The 15,000-nt window shown below is 34.8% G+C and overlaps 1 protein-coding gene across 1 annotated transcript in view; it reads right to left on the reverse strand.

Moving 5' to 3' along the window:
- Positions 1–15,000, reverse strand: part of LOC135219227 (tubulin beta chain-like) — a 66,001-nt gene that overhangs the window by 12,730 nt on the left and 38,271 nt on the right. Inside the window, exons 2-4 of the mRNA XM_064255812.1 lie at positions 4,269–4,377; positions 3,579–3,689; positions 3,224–3,339 (exon numbers count right to left, since the gene is read on the reverse strand). Of these exons, the coding sequence (XP_064111882.1) occupies positions 3,224–3,339; positions 3,579–3,689; positions 4,269–4,377 (336 nt within the window). The remainder of the gene's footprint in view (positions 1–3,223; positions 3,340–3,578; positions 3,690–4,268; positions 4,378–15,000) is intronic.

A 15,000-nucleotide genomic window follows, 5' to 3' on the forward strand; every position in this document is an offset into this window, starting at 1 on the left:
CGCTGAAATGGAAATTGAGAGTAAAAGGTTTGAGAGGCGTAACAGGCGGAAAATGTCGCAGTTGCACTGTAAATCAATTGTTAGGAGAGGGTGGAAAGTAACATGGAAGAAAGAGAATATGAAAGAAGGTACAGTAAAAGTAATGAAAAGGGTGGCAGCTAGGGGCCGAAGGCACGCTGCAAAGAACCTTAAGTAATGCCTGCAGTGCACCACATGAGGGTACACTGATGGCACTAACCCCCTACGGAAAGGACAAATATTTGTTGCAATGCCCAAGAACCTACACCACAACGTGATTAATCCAAGAGTTGAGTTATAGATCAGCTGGTTACATTTTTGGGGATGCTCTCTCTCTCTCTCTCTCTCTCTCTCTCTCTCTCTCTCTCTCTCTCTCTCTACAATTCTTTGTCCCTTTTCCAAGGATAATTTCTTCGACTTTTCTCTGTTCATTTCTGGCATTTTCAATTCTATTTACGGCTTCCTTTTCTCTAGCTCTATTTTTCACCTGTAATTAAGTTCCAACAACGAGTTCTCTCTATTTTCCACGCTCGTTGACCTATTCACTTCCAGATTTTCATCCACGAACTTATTTTGTCTATATTTCTCTCTAATTTCCGCAATAGATTCATCGGATCTTCATATCTCTTTTGTAACCGATATTATACTTCCACGATACCTCAAGATTTACTGTTGTTTCCAAGAATCTAATTTAATTGATTTTTACGGTTTTAAACCACAACTTTCTTTTAAAACTTGTGACTATACTCTGTTTTTTTTCATCTGTCCATCCGCCTGTGGTGTTTTTGTATGGTAACACTACGTCCCGGGCTTTAGATAGTTACGCTATTTGTAAGTTTTAGGTAAATGAAAGGATATCTGGGTGTACATTTGCAACTGAAAAGTGTTTTAATAATTTACTGTATGCGAATTACACCGTTAATATTCGAAATAGGATATTATTATAATCGTTGAATGCGAGCTGAATGTAACTATCTAAAGCCCAGGCCGCAGTGTTGCCATACAAAAACACCACAGGCGGATGGACAGATGAAAAAAAACAGAGTATAGTTTTCTCTTCCACTTGCTTTTTTCCTGATATTTCTTTGTATGATTTAGCTCATCCAAACACTTTTCTGTTTTCACTTCCAGCCGTTATGCCGTCAAATCAACTTATTAATCAGTTTCTGAGATTCTCTTCCATATACGTGTGTATATTATATATATATATATATATATATATATATATATATATATATATATTATATATATATATATATATATATATATATATATATATATATATATATATATATATATATATATAGTATATATATATATATATATATATATATATATACACGTATATATATATATATATATATATTATATATATATATATATATATATATATATATATATATATATATGACTAACATCAGGATCGCACCCAGGTTTTTCGGTTGAAAGGTAAGGCCACTGCCAATCGAAAAACCTAGATTAGTTCCTGATGCGAATCAGCAATGTATTTCTGTGATTGTGTGTTGCTTATGATTATTTCCATTATATATATATATATATATATATATATATATATATGAATCATAATATTATCAGGTACATTTGTTCTTTGCATAAGTTAATTAGTTCTGTTCCTCGTTCGCTTTCGTGTATCTTCTATTCTTCGACCCTGAAGAGTTTGCGGTGAAAAACGCGTGAGAAGAAACAATTCATTCTGAGCCTACGAGGAGCAGCAGACTATTAGCTGGTTGGCAGGAAAGGGGCGAAAGAGTCTTATTACTGGGGGCTGAGAGATTAAGGTGTGAGGCAACTTGGAGTTGAAGTGTAACGATTAGCAGAGGATGAGGAAACTTCAGTGTGGCTTGTAAATATTGAGAAATATATATATATATTTGTGTGTGCATGTGCGTGTACGTATATTATGTGTGTGTGTGTGTGTATAATATATATATATATATATATATATATATATATATATATATATGTATATATATATATATGCAATATTGTTACATTACAACATACATCTATATATATATATAGATCTATATATATATATATATATATATATATATATATATATATATAAACAAAGAAATGTTAATGTTCCGGAGACGAGGACTAGCAAAATCCACCTGACTTCGGACGGCGCTGCAATCTAGCAACAAACAAAACAAAACAAAGACAAGAAAGGAGAAGAAACCCCCACTTTGAGAGCGCCTGCAACAAAAGACCGACTTCCTGTTCAACAACTGCTACACAACGTACTTTAGACCTAGAAGCCGGAAGCGAACAAGAAATCTCGTCAGAATTTCTAATGAAGGATTAATGCAGTCAATCGCAAGCGAAAGTCTGACTTCTTTGGTGGCAACTAAGCGCCTTCATCTTCCACTATCAGTCTATCTAACTATGTATACACAAGTTGATGTCCTGCTCACAAACAGATAGAGTAGAATACAGGCACTGGACCTACGAGGTTATTCAGCCCTGAAACGGAAATTGACAGTGAAAATGTTTCACAGGTGTAACGGGAGTTAGAACTCGAAGTTGCACAATGATTCACTTGTTAGGAGTAAGTGGGAAGAAGATGGAAGAAAGAATTTGAGCTAAGGTACAGTAAAAGGAATGAAAGGGATTGCAGCTACGGGCCGAAGGGACGTTGCAAAGAACCTTAAGTAATGTCTACAGTGAACCGTAGAAGGTGCACTGCCGACACTACCCTTACGGGGGCATGGAGGTAAAGAGACAATTCCAACTATCAGCATTTAACGGGAACGAACGGCGGAAGAGGACGAGAGCCTTCTTCTGTCTCATTCCAGTCTCAGGCGAAATACTGATCGATCGAGCTGTCTGAGTCTGCATAGCCCATTAAGGGTTAATGGGCAAAGCTGCTAGATAATATTCCCAGAGGTCTGATACCGCTAATGGCCCGTCGGAGGAACTATAATTATGCTTGTTTCTCACCCGTGTCTTCTTCTCAAGTTGTTTGTTGCCGTTTGAAAAGACGGCTAAGTTTTCTTGACTTATTTTCTTAATCGTTACCTGTGTTGTATTTTTTCTGCCTTAAGAATGTCAGGGTGATTATCTGTCCATCAGTCGTGTCTATTAGACTTTGCATAAATCATCTGTTTGGTCATTCCTATGTTTATTTACATTCGTATTTACCATTGTAGCGAATTTCTTTGCGTGGTTTCTTTTCCCTTACCTGCAGACAGTCGCAGTTTTCACATTCTTTCCTTATTCCATCTAGAACAGAGTCGACGAGTTCTGCTCCCTCGGTGTAATGACCCTTCGCCCAATTATTTCCGGCACCGCTTTGGCCTGAAAGGAATGGGAAGAATTTACCCCTATCGCCACCCTGAGGTCGCTTGGTTTACCGTGAACTACTTTTGAAAGGTCAAGTCTTCTCATTTTTTTATATACGTAAAAGAACCTGTGTATCTGACGACAGAAATGCTAACCATGACTAATTCTTAAAAAGGTTGTTGGTTCCAATATCCTCTGAGGGAATTTAAGAAAAAAAAACTCTTGATATGAAAGCAGGTATCTCTGCTTCTTACCGAAAACGAAATTGTCTGGTTTGAAGAGCTGACCGTAACGCGATGATCTGACAGCATCCATTGTGCCCGGTTCGAGATCCACGAGGACTGATCTCGGAACATACCTGCCACCTGGTGAGAGAAGGAGGCAAAACAAGACGTGACTTATCAACAAACTATATGGAAACAAAATTGAGCGCTATGAAAATCCCGAAAGTGCGTTAAAAAATACTAATCTCCTTGAGAACATATCCTTACAATGAATTATTCCAGGTTTACAATGGGAAATATTGAACTAGTTATTTTTGGAAATAAAATATTCCACTGACAAAAATAAATAACGCTAAACCACTAAGCAAATAGTAACCATATAATATTTCAAAAATATGATATTATATATCAATTGAAAAGTATTGTCATTTATATTACTAGGGATTCAAGTGTATAATATTATTAGTGATAATATCTGGGGAAATCACAGCAAATAATCATTATATGCAAAAGCAACCATGCTAGGTAAAAAAAAAAAAAACAAAAAAAAAACCGAAAAACGAATAGAAATCTCGACAAGAAAAGATATAAAAGGACTGATGACAACTGCTGCCCCTTGACTTGGGGAAATTTTACTCTCCCACCTGAGGGGTCAAGACCTGGGGAGTTTTACCCTCCAGCCTAAGGGTCGAGACTATATGGGAGCTTTGAACCTCTCACCTGAGGCTTCGTTGTAATAGACCGAGATGCGTTCCAGTTGGATTTCCGATTTGCCCGAATAGAACCCTGACGGATCTATCCCGTGTTCGTCGCTGATGATCTCCCAGAACTGCAAGAAAAAAATAACAGACTTTGTTAGAGACAAGACAAATGGATGGCGGTCAAGATCAGGGAGATAGATGTATAAGACAATAGAAACAGACGAGATTAAATGAGAAAGAGCTATTAAAGAAAAAGAGAAATGGGTAGTGTTAAAAAAGAGGTACAGAGAAATGTCGTTAAAGCAAAGAGAGATGGGAGAGGTTGAAGACCAGAGTGACAGATCTTGTTTAAGAACAGAAATACGTATTGTTGCAGAAAAGACAAGTGGAGACTATTATTGAAAAGTGAAAAAATGACCCAGTTCATGTTATCACGACGGCCTCACTGATCCCGCTAGTTGAAGCAACAAGTAATCACTAATTAATAAATTGTGAAATCATAGTTTGCTAAAATGTAATCAACTACTTATTCCTCAGAGAAGTTTTCTTCCATAATAATAATAATAATAATAATAATAATAATAATAATAATAAGAAGAAGAAGAAGAAGAAGAAGAAGAAGTAGTACTGAAAGAAGGCTATTTACGGTGAGTGCTCCATTATTAACTACGTCACCTGGAATGCGCGTGATGTCCTAAATACGGGCCATAGACCCCGTCTGCGAAATCTGAATGGAGGGTAAGGACGGAAAAAAAAAGACCGCTAGTACGATCTGTGCCGTACATAGACTCAAGTATACGTATAAATATTTATGTAGATGCTGTGTACATTAAATCTGAATATAATCATGTCACTCAGTAGATTTATATGCATAAGTACTATATATATATATATATATATATATATATATATATATATATATATATATATATATATATATATATATATATATACACGAAGGTAAAAGAACAGATTAGTGGGAAGCAGATTAATGGAGGGAGAATGGTCGCTGAGAACGATAAAATCATTAGACAAACGTTGTATGAGGACCCTCAAAGGGAGCCTAAATCTTATCTATATTGTCTACTCAATAACACCAAGTTGCCAGATGTAAGAGAACCAACGCACGGAGAGCACTGTTCGGCAACCGTCACTTCCTTCTGTAAACAAGTATAAGCTTTCTGTTCCTGCTAATATTGAATGACGATTTACCTAACTATTAGTATAGCTAAATTATGCTATTGCAGGGTCTTTTGTCATCAGATGAGTAATTTTATGCATTTGAAATAATGTCCAATTGGTTTATAACAGCTAAGAAACCATTGCTACTTGATAAAATGACGTTTCACTCGCTTCTTTGAATATTTAAGTCTAGGAAAAACTTGCCATGAAAAAGTGTCTTGCTAAGGCTACTAAAAGAAAATCAATGACATGATGAAATACGTACCACAGAAGGTACCGATTGGAAGAGTAATGACAAATAAGCACGACAGTTTCTTATCATCAATTCAATATGTGATGAAGACTGAACTTATGAGCAAGCAAAAGTGTAGCAGACTAGAGGTGGGAGAGTGACTGGTCTGACAAAATAAGTGACTTGTTTACGACAGGGGTGAGTAAAATGAATGTCTATTTTGATGTTGGTTGATGAAGTTTTGATGGTAAGTGACGTATTGTAGTAGGATAAGGTAAAAACAGATGTGGACACGACATGGAAACGTTAAAGTACATGGATAGCAAATCTTAAATTTTGGTCTACAACGAAATATAACAGAGGCTGATGAAAGCGTCTGGAAAATGGATTCAATAAATCCGACAGAAATTCTTTGCTTGCAGGTAAACAAAATTGAAATACGATACGGATACTTCCAAAGAGGGATTGGGTATTACAGAAGCTAGTCCGATCCTCATGTCCGCAAAGTTGGGCGGGGAAGTCAATACTACAACAAGCAGTAATTATATCATATATATATATAATATATATATATTATATTATATATTATATATAAATATATATATATATATATATATATATAATATACATATATATATATATATGTATGTATGTGTGTGTGAGTGTGTGTGTGTGTGTGTATGTGTATGTGTATGTGTGTATGTGTGTGTATGTATATAGTGTAATTCAGCATCGAATACATGAATTAATAGATCCTTTTCAAAAATCTGTCAAGAACGTATTTGTTGTTATGGCAGATAATTAGTCTCAAAGATACAGGTAACTGACCCGGAGCCGTCAAAGCAATTCAGCTGTATAACGTTTCACAGCTTCTAAAAATCCGCCAGGCTGCATTGGAAAAGGTAGCAACCCAAAAAACTTATTCTGTCGTTCCCCTCACTAGTTAGTTTAAGACACGATAGGGACACAGCATATGCTCGGGTTACAGTAGTTTGAAAAATATTGCTTCAGAAATATAGCCACTACCTTTGTTCAAGTAATGGAGAGAGAGAGAGAGAGAGACTGTTAATTACAGAGCTAATAATATTCCTAGATTCTGGCAATCACCAGTTTGGGAACTTTCAGCACCAGCTGTGTTGAAATTCACAAACCGGTTATTGCCAGTTTCTTTTGACAAGAGCTACTGATAGCATGATTTAGTAATGGGGAGAAAATATCACTTTATAATAGAAGACACTCTATGTAGGAGCCAAAGCTCACCCACAAATAAAAGAATAATTGTATAATTTTAGAGATTGTTTACCAGTTGTTGAGAGATTCGCCCAACAGCAAGAGATAGATCACAGGACAACGGGAACAAAGTGGACTGCCACGAGTTCCAGAATTCAAAGGTACTGGAGGGGAAGAAAAGGATGAGAGAGAGAGAGAGAGAGAGAGAGAGAGAGAGAGAGAGAGAGAGAGAGAGAGAACTTTTGCTTGTTTTATAATAGTTACTTAATGCAACAGGCAAGAGGGTGACCTCATCACTACAGAATGCCTACATCGACATGCAACTGACCTAATGCATTATTAATTAAAGCCAGTTCTTGACTCGATGTCACACCATAGTCTTGTTACCAAAGACGTTTGCCTCTGTTACTTAGCAGCTCAGAAGTATGTCGTTTCAAATGGAATGACATGCTATATTTTCACCGTTTTTCAGATTTTATACTTATAAAGAAACATTAATACTGAATATACCGGCGAATAAGTCGAAATCTGAAGTCTACAAACATTTCTCCAAAAACAGGGGTCGACATTTATGCCGAATATAAAATGAGGACCTTTTCTCAAACGGATAAACAAGTGAAACTGCCGCCTAACACTCGTTGAAATATGGAAGCATGTTTTGATAATAAACGAAATAATTCGATTAATAAGTCATTATTGTATCATTAAGATCAAATTGAAATGCCACTATGTATTTTCTCTCAGCAAATTATATTAATTTCTCTATATGGATTTTTATTTTTAAAAAATTTAGCGTATGCTTCCATGTTTTATTTGTTCAAATCAAGATAAGAAGTACATTAGCAGGAGATACAGCTTACGGGTTAATGAAAATAATACTTCTATATTTAGTTTTTAACGCCATAGTGTCACCTGCTAATGAGTACAAAGCCTTTCTGAACATAATAAGGTCATGCTACATAACGCAAGTTTGTTTGTGTAGCCTACGAGCGATACCCGGTGGCATCAACCACGATTAACTGCTTTGTCTAACTCTTGATCATTAGAGAATTTAGTTGCGTACATCTCGTTTGTAATGGATTTGTAAGGGAACTAGTGCTAGCTTTTTTTTTTTTTTTTTTTTTTTTTGGGGGGGTTTTTTTTTTTTTTTTTTTTTTTTTTTGGGGGGGGGGGGTTAGTCTTATCGGGCGAACATAGCCTAACCGTAAATTACACCGCAGAATGTTTTTGTATGGGCTTATACACCGGCATATGCGGTGTCTTTTGATTGCTAGATAAGACTTCTACTATACGATTACTTTTGGGAGTAATGAATTCCCAAATTAAATGGAATTAGATAATAATGGATTATTTGTAAATGTGTATGTATATATATATATATATATATATATATATATATATATATATATATATATATATAAAGTGTACAAACAACAACACACACATACATATATATATATATATATATAGAGAGAGAGAGGAGAGAGAGCGAGAGAGAGAGAGAGAGAGAGAGAGAGAGAGAGAGAGAAGAGGAGGAAGGATATGTATAGCATGTGGGTGAACGCAAAAGGTCACAGAGAGCGATGCGAATCTCAGTAGCATTCCAACCTTAAAGTAGCAGGTTTTTGGTCCCCGGAATCTAGCGTAAGAGATAAGTAGGGTGGGTGAAGGCCACGCCATCGATTATCTAACGATTGGGAGTTATTTGATTGAAGTAGAAGGGGCGGCGTTTTTTCATAAATGCCCCGTTGAAGAAAAATAAGTTTGTTATCTATCTATATATATATCTATCTATATATATGTATATATATATATATATATATATATATATAGATAGATAGATAGATAGTATAGATAGATAGATAGAGAGATAGATAGATAGATAGATAGATAGAAATGCATATATATAATAAGCACACACACACATATACATATATATATATATATATATATATATATATATATATATATACTACATATATATATATATATATATGTGTGTGTGTGTGTGTGTGTGTGTGTGTATTTATAAATAGATATATGTATATATATATATATATATATATTATATATATATGTATTTATATATATTATATATATATATATATATATTTATATATCATTCGCAAATATTTGGGTGTAAGTTCATACAGTAAATACTTACTGCTACATTCCTACTTTAACTAATGAGTCTGTAACGGAAACTTCCAAAGCGTCTATACACACCTCATACTTTTCATGCTTCACCTTTTCTGTGGCTTACTACATCTCTTTCGCCCCTAATTTCCACCCCAGAACTTTTAGTGTTACTACCTATATTAAGATATTGAATACCCATGGAGACATCACGCACCTTTGCCTCAGCCCAACTTTTGTAACGAATCAGTTGATTTGTTCATTTGCATGTAAAACAACTTCTTGTTTCTCCTAAAGTTCTTACTTTTATTCTGCCCTCTTTTTTTCTATCACTTTCCTCACGATTAACCTAACCGTCCTCTTGTGTACCTGTACATGTCCCTTTCTGGCATATGCAATTGCACCTAAAAATAATCCCTCTTATCCCCTCATTAAACCTCTCATTTTCGCTTATCATCCATCCTAACCTAAAGACGCTTTCCATTTACCCGAAGACCTTATCCCGGAATTGTTAATACTCTTCGTCTACTCCTCCCATCTGTATGTCATTAAGCTTGGCCCTTCTATCATCCATTCTCCTGGCAGAACAACTTACTGCCACCTTGACAGCAGTCAATTTTGACGGACCTGACTATATATATTATATAATAACTATATGCAGTAACAAAGGGTGGCTGGCAATAAAATGAAGCAGTAGATATATATATATATATATATATATATATATATATATATCTATATATATATATATATATATATATATATATATATATGTGTGTGTGTGTGTGTGTGTGTGTGTGTGTGTGTGTGTGTGTGTGTGTGTGTGTGTGTAGCACTGGTAATCTTCTTACACAAGAGGTATGTTAATTCAGTTGTATTCCACATAGGAATACAATTGAAACGCGTATATATATATATATATATATATATATATATATATATATATATATATATAAAAAAAATTGTACATGAAAATAGAATATGGTATAGAAAAATAATGCTAAAAAGAAATGTCGTGTAAATGACAGTATACCAATCACAATTATCATTTAGTTCTACCGTACATACCATGAAAATTATTTATATCTTGGGCCTTTCGTCCTTTTCAGCCTTAGATTTATATAATAAAGAGACACCACAAAGTTTATCAAATAATTCAACACTTATTTCAGGAAAAATAATGCGCAATCGTTCAGTGCACATAAAGCACTAACATTAATTAAACGATTTTCATTGCAACTTACTAAACTTATATTTTCTTTTTCCTTTAATGCCCGCTTATTTTTCGAAGAATGATCATTGTATTTAAGGATACAATTACCAATAAGTGTGCAATAATAATAATAATAATAATAATAATAATAATAATAATAATAATAATAATAATAATAAAGACGCACGAGTAGATATAATATAATGCCATAATGGTAGGGACTCTTTGATTCTGATAGTAACCAGGTACAAACTCTACGGTGCAAGACTGCCACATTTCACTAACTCTGTACGGTGTTAACTTTGGCATCTTACAAAGCGAAAAAGCATACCCTTTGAGCCTTTGTCAACCTAAGTGGTGAATTAAGTAGGTATGAGCTAGCAACTTCGTCCCATATACGTACAGCAGAAATTACGTTGCTTAATGAAGACATTCAAATCTGAAGACTACTATTTGTTTTCCTGTTAAGTCATTATTTTAAACAGACCCTCAAGCTGAGGTATAATGATCTTCATTACAGTAACAATCTATTATATCAGAGTACTAAATTGAGCGTAACGCAATACGTGATTATTTTCGGAAAGTCTACGAACGAGTGTCAAAATTCCAGGCAATTTTCTTGTCACAGACATGACATAGTGGAGAATTACTGTTGTTCTAAACCATGACCAGTAACATATTTCTGTACGTTTTCTTGCACGATTAGATTCATATAAAGATGATTTATGAAGACACTGTGTACACTACGGACAAAAATACGTATATCTATGCGCAAACTCGCGCGTGCGCACTCACAAACACACACACATTATATATATAACACTACGGAATCTTTTTCTCTTTTCCACGTTGAAGAGTAACGCCTTTAGGCTTTCCAACATACCTCCAGTAATGAGGTTGCTAAATCTATGCCTTTTATCTAGACAAAGACAGATAATGGGGCCCAGTGAAAGTTGTAAGGACTGGTAGACTGATGATCCAGAGCGATCCACGAAACTACCAAACATAAGCCAATTACTGCAGCACTCGAAAACGGACACAACTTTGATTAAAACGGCACTTTCGAAAGATGGGAAGGAGGTATGGTTGCTACACCATTACGCCTATACATACATACATACATACATACATACATACATACATACATATATATATATATATATATATATATATATATATATATATATATATATATATATATATATATATATATATATCGTTGCTCGTTCGATCAACAAACTAAATAACGTTGGGTATGGTCAGTCTTTGAGATGGTGATACAGACATATTATATGTATATATATATATATATATATATATATATATATATATATATATATATATATATATATATCAATCTTTTACCATCGTGTGACAAGTGAATAGCGCACTTACAGTTTTGCTAACTTCGAAACATAAGTAACATATTTCATGTGATTTACGGAATATTGTCTAATACATACCCCACGCATTGTGTTTTCCTTTTTTAATTTTCATTTTTTTAGAAAATATGCAACAACACAATGAATTATGAAGGACGCAACAGTATGACAAGTTAAGAATCGATTATATATTCAGATTCACTTTCAGTTGTATAAGAAAATAACTTTCTTTTCTTTAGGAGTAAATTCCGATCCATGACAAAAGATGTGTTTCTCTAAACAAATGTGAGTTGCCTTTCTACTATTAAAAGTCCAACACAGACTGATTCGCATTCAGCTTACAGAAAATACCTTTCCCAATTCAAATATGGCCCAATCCGACTACCCTATTGATAGTTTGTTCTTTTATTTTTTGCTTTTAATTACAGTAGAACATTTGATAAAGCATTTCATACATATATGCGTGAATATCTAAACTAGGCCTATAGATATAGCTGCGCTATTCATTAATTTCTTTTATCTTGCTAAAATCATTGAAAACTTGAAATCGCATTTATTTTTCACTTGCAGCAATTACGTTGATTTGACAAAGTCCTAATTCCCCTGTTGACAGCAAACTTAACATCGATTGTTCCACTTGAAGAAGTGACATTTCTTCAACAAAGTCCAAAGTCTCCCACAGGTCGTAAACTCAACACTAACTTTCTTTCGCTTGCAGCAGTTAACATTAACTTGACAAAGTGAAACTCAACAACCGCTGCTTTCGCAGTTACTTAACAACGTCTCAAGTCTCACATGGGTCATAAACTCTCCACTGATTTGCATCCACTTGTAGCGGTTACAGTCAGTAGGTTACAGCTTTACCGTGTAGCAGTTATAGTCAGTAGGAAGTCTTTCTTGTGGGGGTCATAAACTCAACACTTATTTGCAAAATTTTACAGTTCGACAATCCGAGGATTCCCAGATCATAAACTCAACACCGGTTTGCTTTATTCTGTAGTAGTTATACTCAGACAAAAGATAGTCTTCCGTTGGTCATAAACTCAACACTGCTTTCACTTGAAGCAGCTGCAGTTATTCAGCAAAACCCAGGTCCTCCAACGGTCGTCAACTCAGCAATGATTTGTTTTCGCTCACAGCAGATCGATGAGCCTCAAGCATTTCCTATCGCGTGAGATCTAACTCTCGGGAAGTTGGAATCCATCACAACTTTAGACATTCTGCTCCGGGACGAAGTCGAGCGACCAAGGACGCGTCGAATCTTGGTATCCCTTTCAAAACGTAATGAGAAGATTCGGTTTGTGAATGGAATTGTTGCTTTTGTAATGAACTTTGGGCTCTAGTTTTATTGTGTGAGATGAAGGCCCCACTGTTATCTAGACAAATGTTGTGCGAGTATGTGATACGTACTCCACTTGATCCCACGGGCTATTTTGATGAAATAAGATAGAAGGCGAATAACTTAGATACAACATATTCACAATGGGATGCTTTCTCCGACACTCATTAAAAGTTTCTTATTTGCCACGTAAATACGATATTCAAGAAACGATTAATTAAATCAATATATTATCATATTCTAGTGGCATGAATCTTTCACATCACGTCGCTAAAACTAAAATGAAGAAACCAGCAGTTAAGAGGTAATTGGGGCATTTGAAATAAATATATGTGCATATAATATATATATATATATATATATATATATATATATATTATATATATATATTATATATATATATATATATATATATATATATATATATATATAATGCTTTACACATACTCTTCATGAGCATATATTTATTTCAAATTCCCCAATTACCTCTTGGAGTTTACAGATTGACATATCGCTACTATTATAAACTAGATCAAATGTCGTAAGTGGTAGTATGTTTATCTGTGTCTGTCTTCCCCAGTGTTTATTTAGGTTCGTTTATGATGATGTTATTCGACATTTTCTTAAGACTTAATTTAATATAAAGTTTGCAGTTTGTAAAATGTCAATACACGCCTTTCATATGCTAATGTATGAGGACCCTTTTATGCTCCTTTTCCTCGTCTACTTATCTATTGGAATATTCTCAGAATTTGACGGAGTGCTTTTGAGAGCATCATAACTGAAACCTCTGAAAGTGCAGCATCCTGATCAAACTGGAATATCTTTCATACCTGGTAGCAGAGATATTGTTAACCCCATGTGACCTCTTGTAGCTTAATTTGATAAATTGAGGCAGCTTGGTATACTTCGGAAAACTTTAAATATACCCGGCTTTCTTTCACAGGGTCATTGTGAGAACATTATTCTGAGTGAAAATATGAGTTAAACCTTTGAATGAAAGCACACACACAAACACACACTCGCGAAAAGCAAAATTAGGAATGAGACTTCTGGTTGCCCGAAGGATTTTGTTTGCTAAGTGAATATAAAACCCGAGTTCCGTGAGCAGAGTTCTGTTTCGGTCAGTTCTCTCACGCTCGCTCAGTTAACCGCATCAAAAAATTCCGGGAAACTGTCATTTTTCAATGAATATCCAGATATCATCCTTCCGAAAGGCGATGTACACTTCAGGGGGATCACACTGTCTCTGGAGTTAGCTTTGGAGATCATAATAAACTGTGATAAATGACAATCAAAACACAAAGTAGATCATACATAATTTTATGCCTCTTGTAAAACCCCGATCGGAATCCAAAACCACCGAGGTCAATGGATGACAAAGCCAAATGACGATTGTTTGCAGAACCATTGCGTGTGAGGCCACCCAATTTGTGTTTCCGTTTTCATTCCAGTAATTGGAATAATGGGGATCATTTTCTGCAGGTACGTGGCAACTGGGTCGTTAAGCTCGTGTAATTACGTAGGCACAACAATTTTTTATTACCGTTATGGTGGCTGTACAACGTGCATAAGTTACTGGTATTAAGTTGTGATTCATATGCGTGTATATATGCCTGTATGTAAGTATGTATACATATTTGTGTTTGTGTACGTGTACACACACACACATGTACATTATATATATATATATATATATATATATATATATATATATATATATAGATATATATCTACATGATGAGTATATATATACGTATATATTCACATATACATTTATATGTATGATATATATATATATATAAGTATATATTCACATATACATTCATATGTATGAGCATGTGCAGGCGTGTGTGAACGTATAAATGAGTATTTATAAATTCGAAGTTCGCACAAAATTCTACGCATTTCCTGTCACTTCCCATCCATGTATCTATCAAGCGAGTGTCGTTGCATCATTTCCAAAAAAACAAGCAACGCATTTTAAGAAAAACTCCCCAAGGGCTTCCCACCGCCACCGAGGGAGCAAAGACCACT

This window comes from Macrobrachium nipponense, chromosome 1 (assembly GCF_015104395.2).
Source record: "Macrobrachium nipponense isolate FS-2020 chromosome 1, ASM1510439v2, whole genome shotgun sequence".
Classification (NCBI taxonomy): Eukaryota; Metazoa; Arthropoda; class Malacostraca; order Decapoda; family Palaemonidae; genus Macrobrachium; species Macrobrachium nipponense.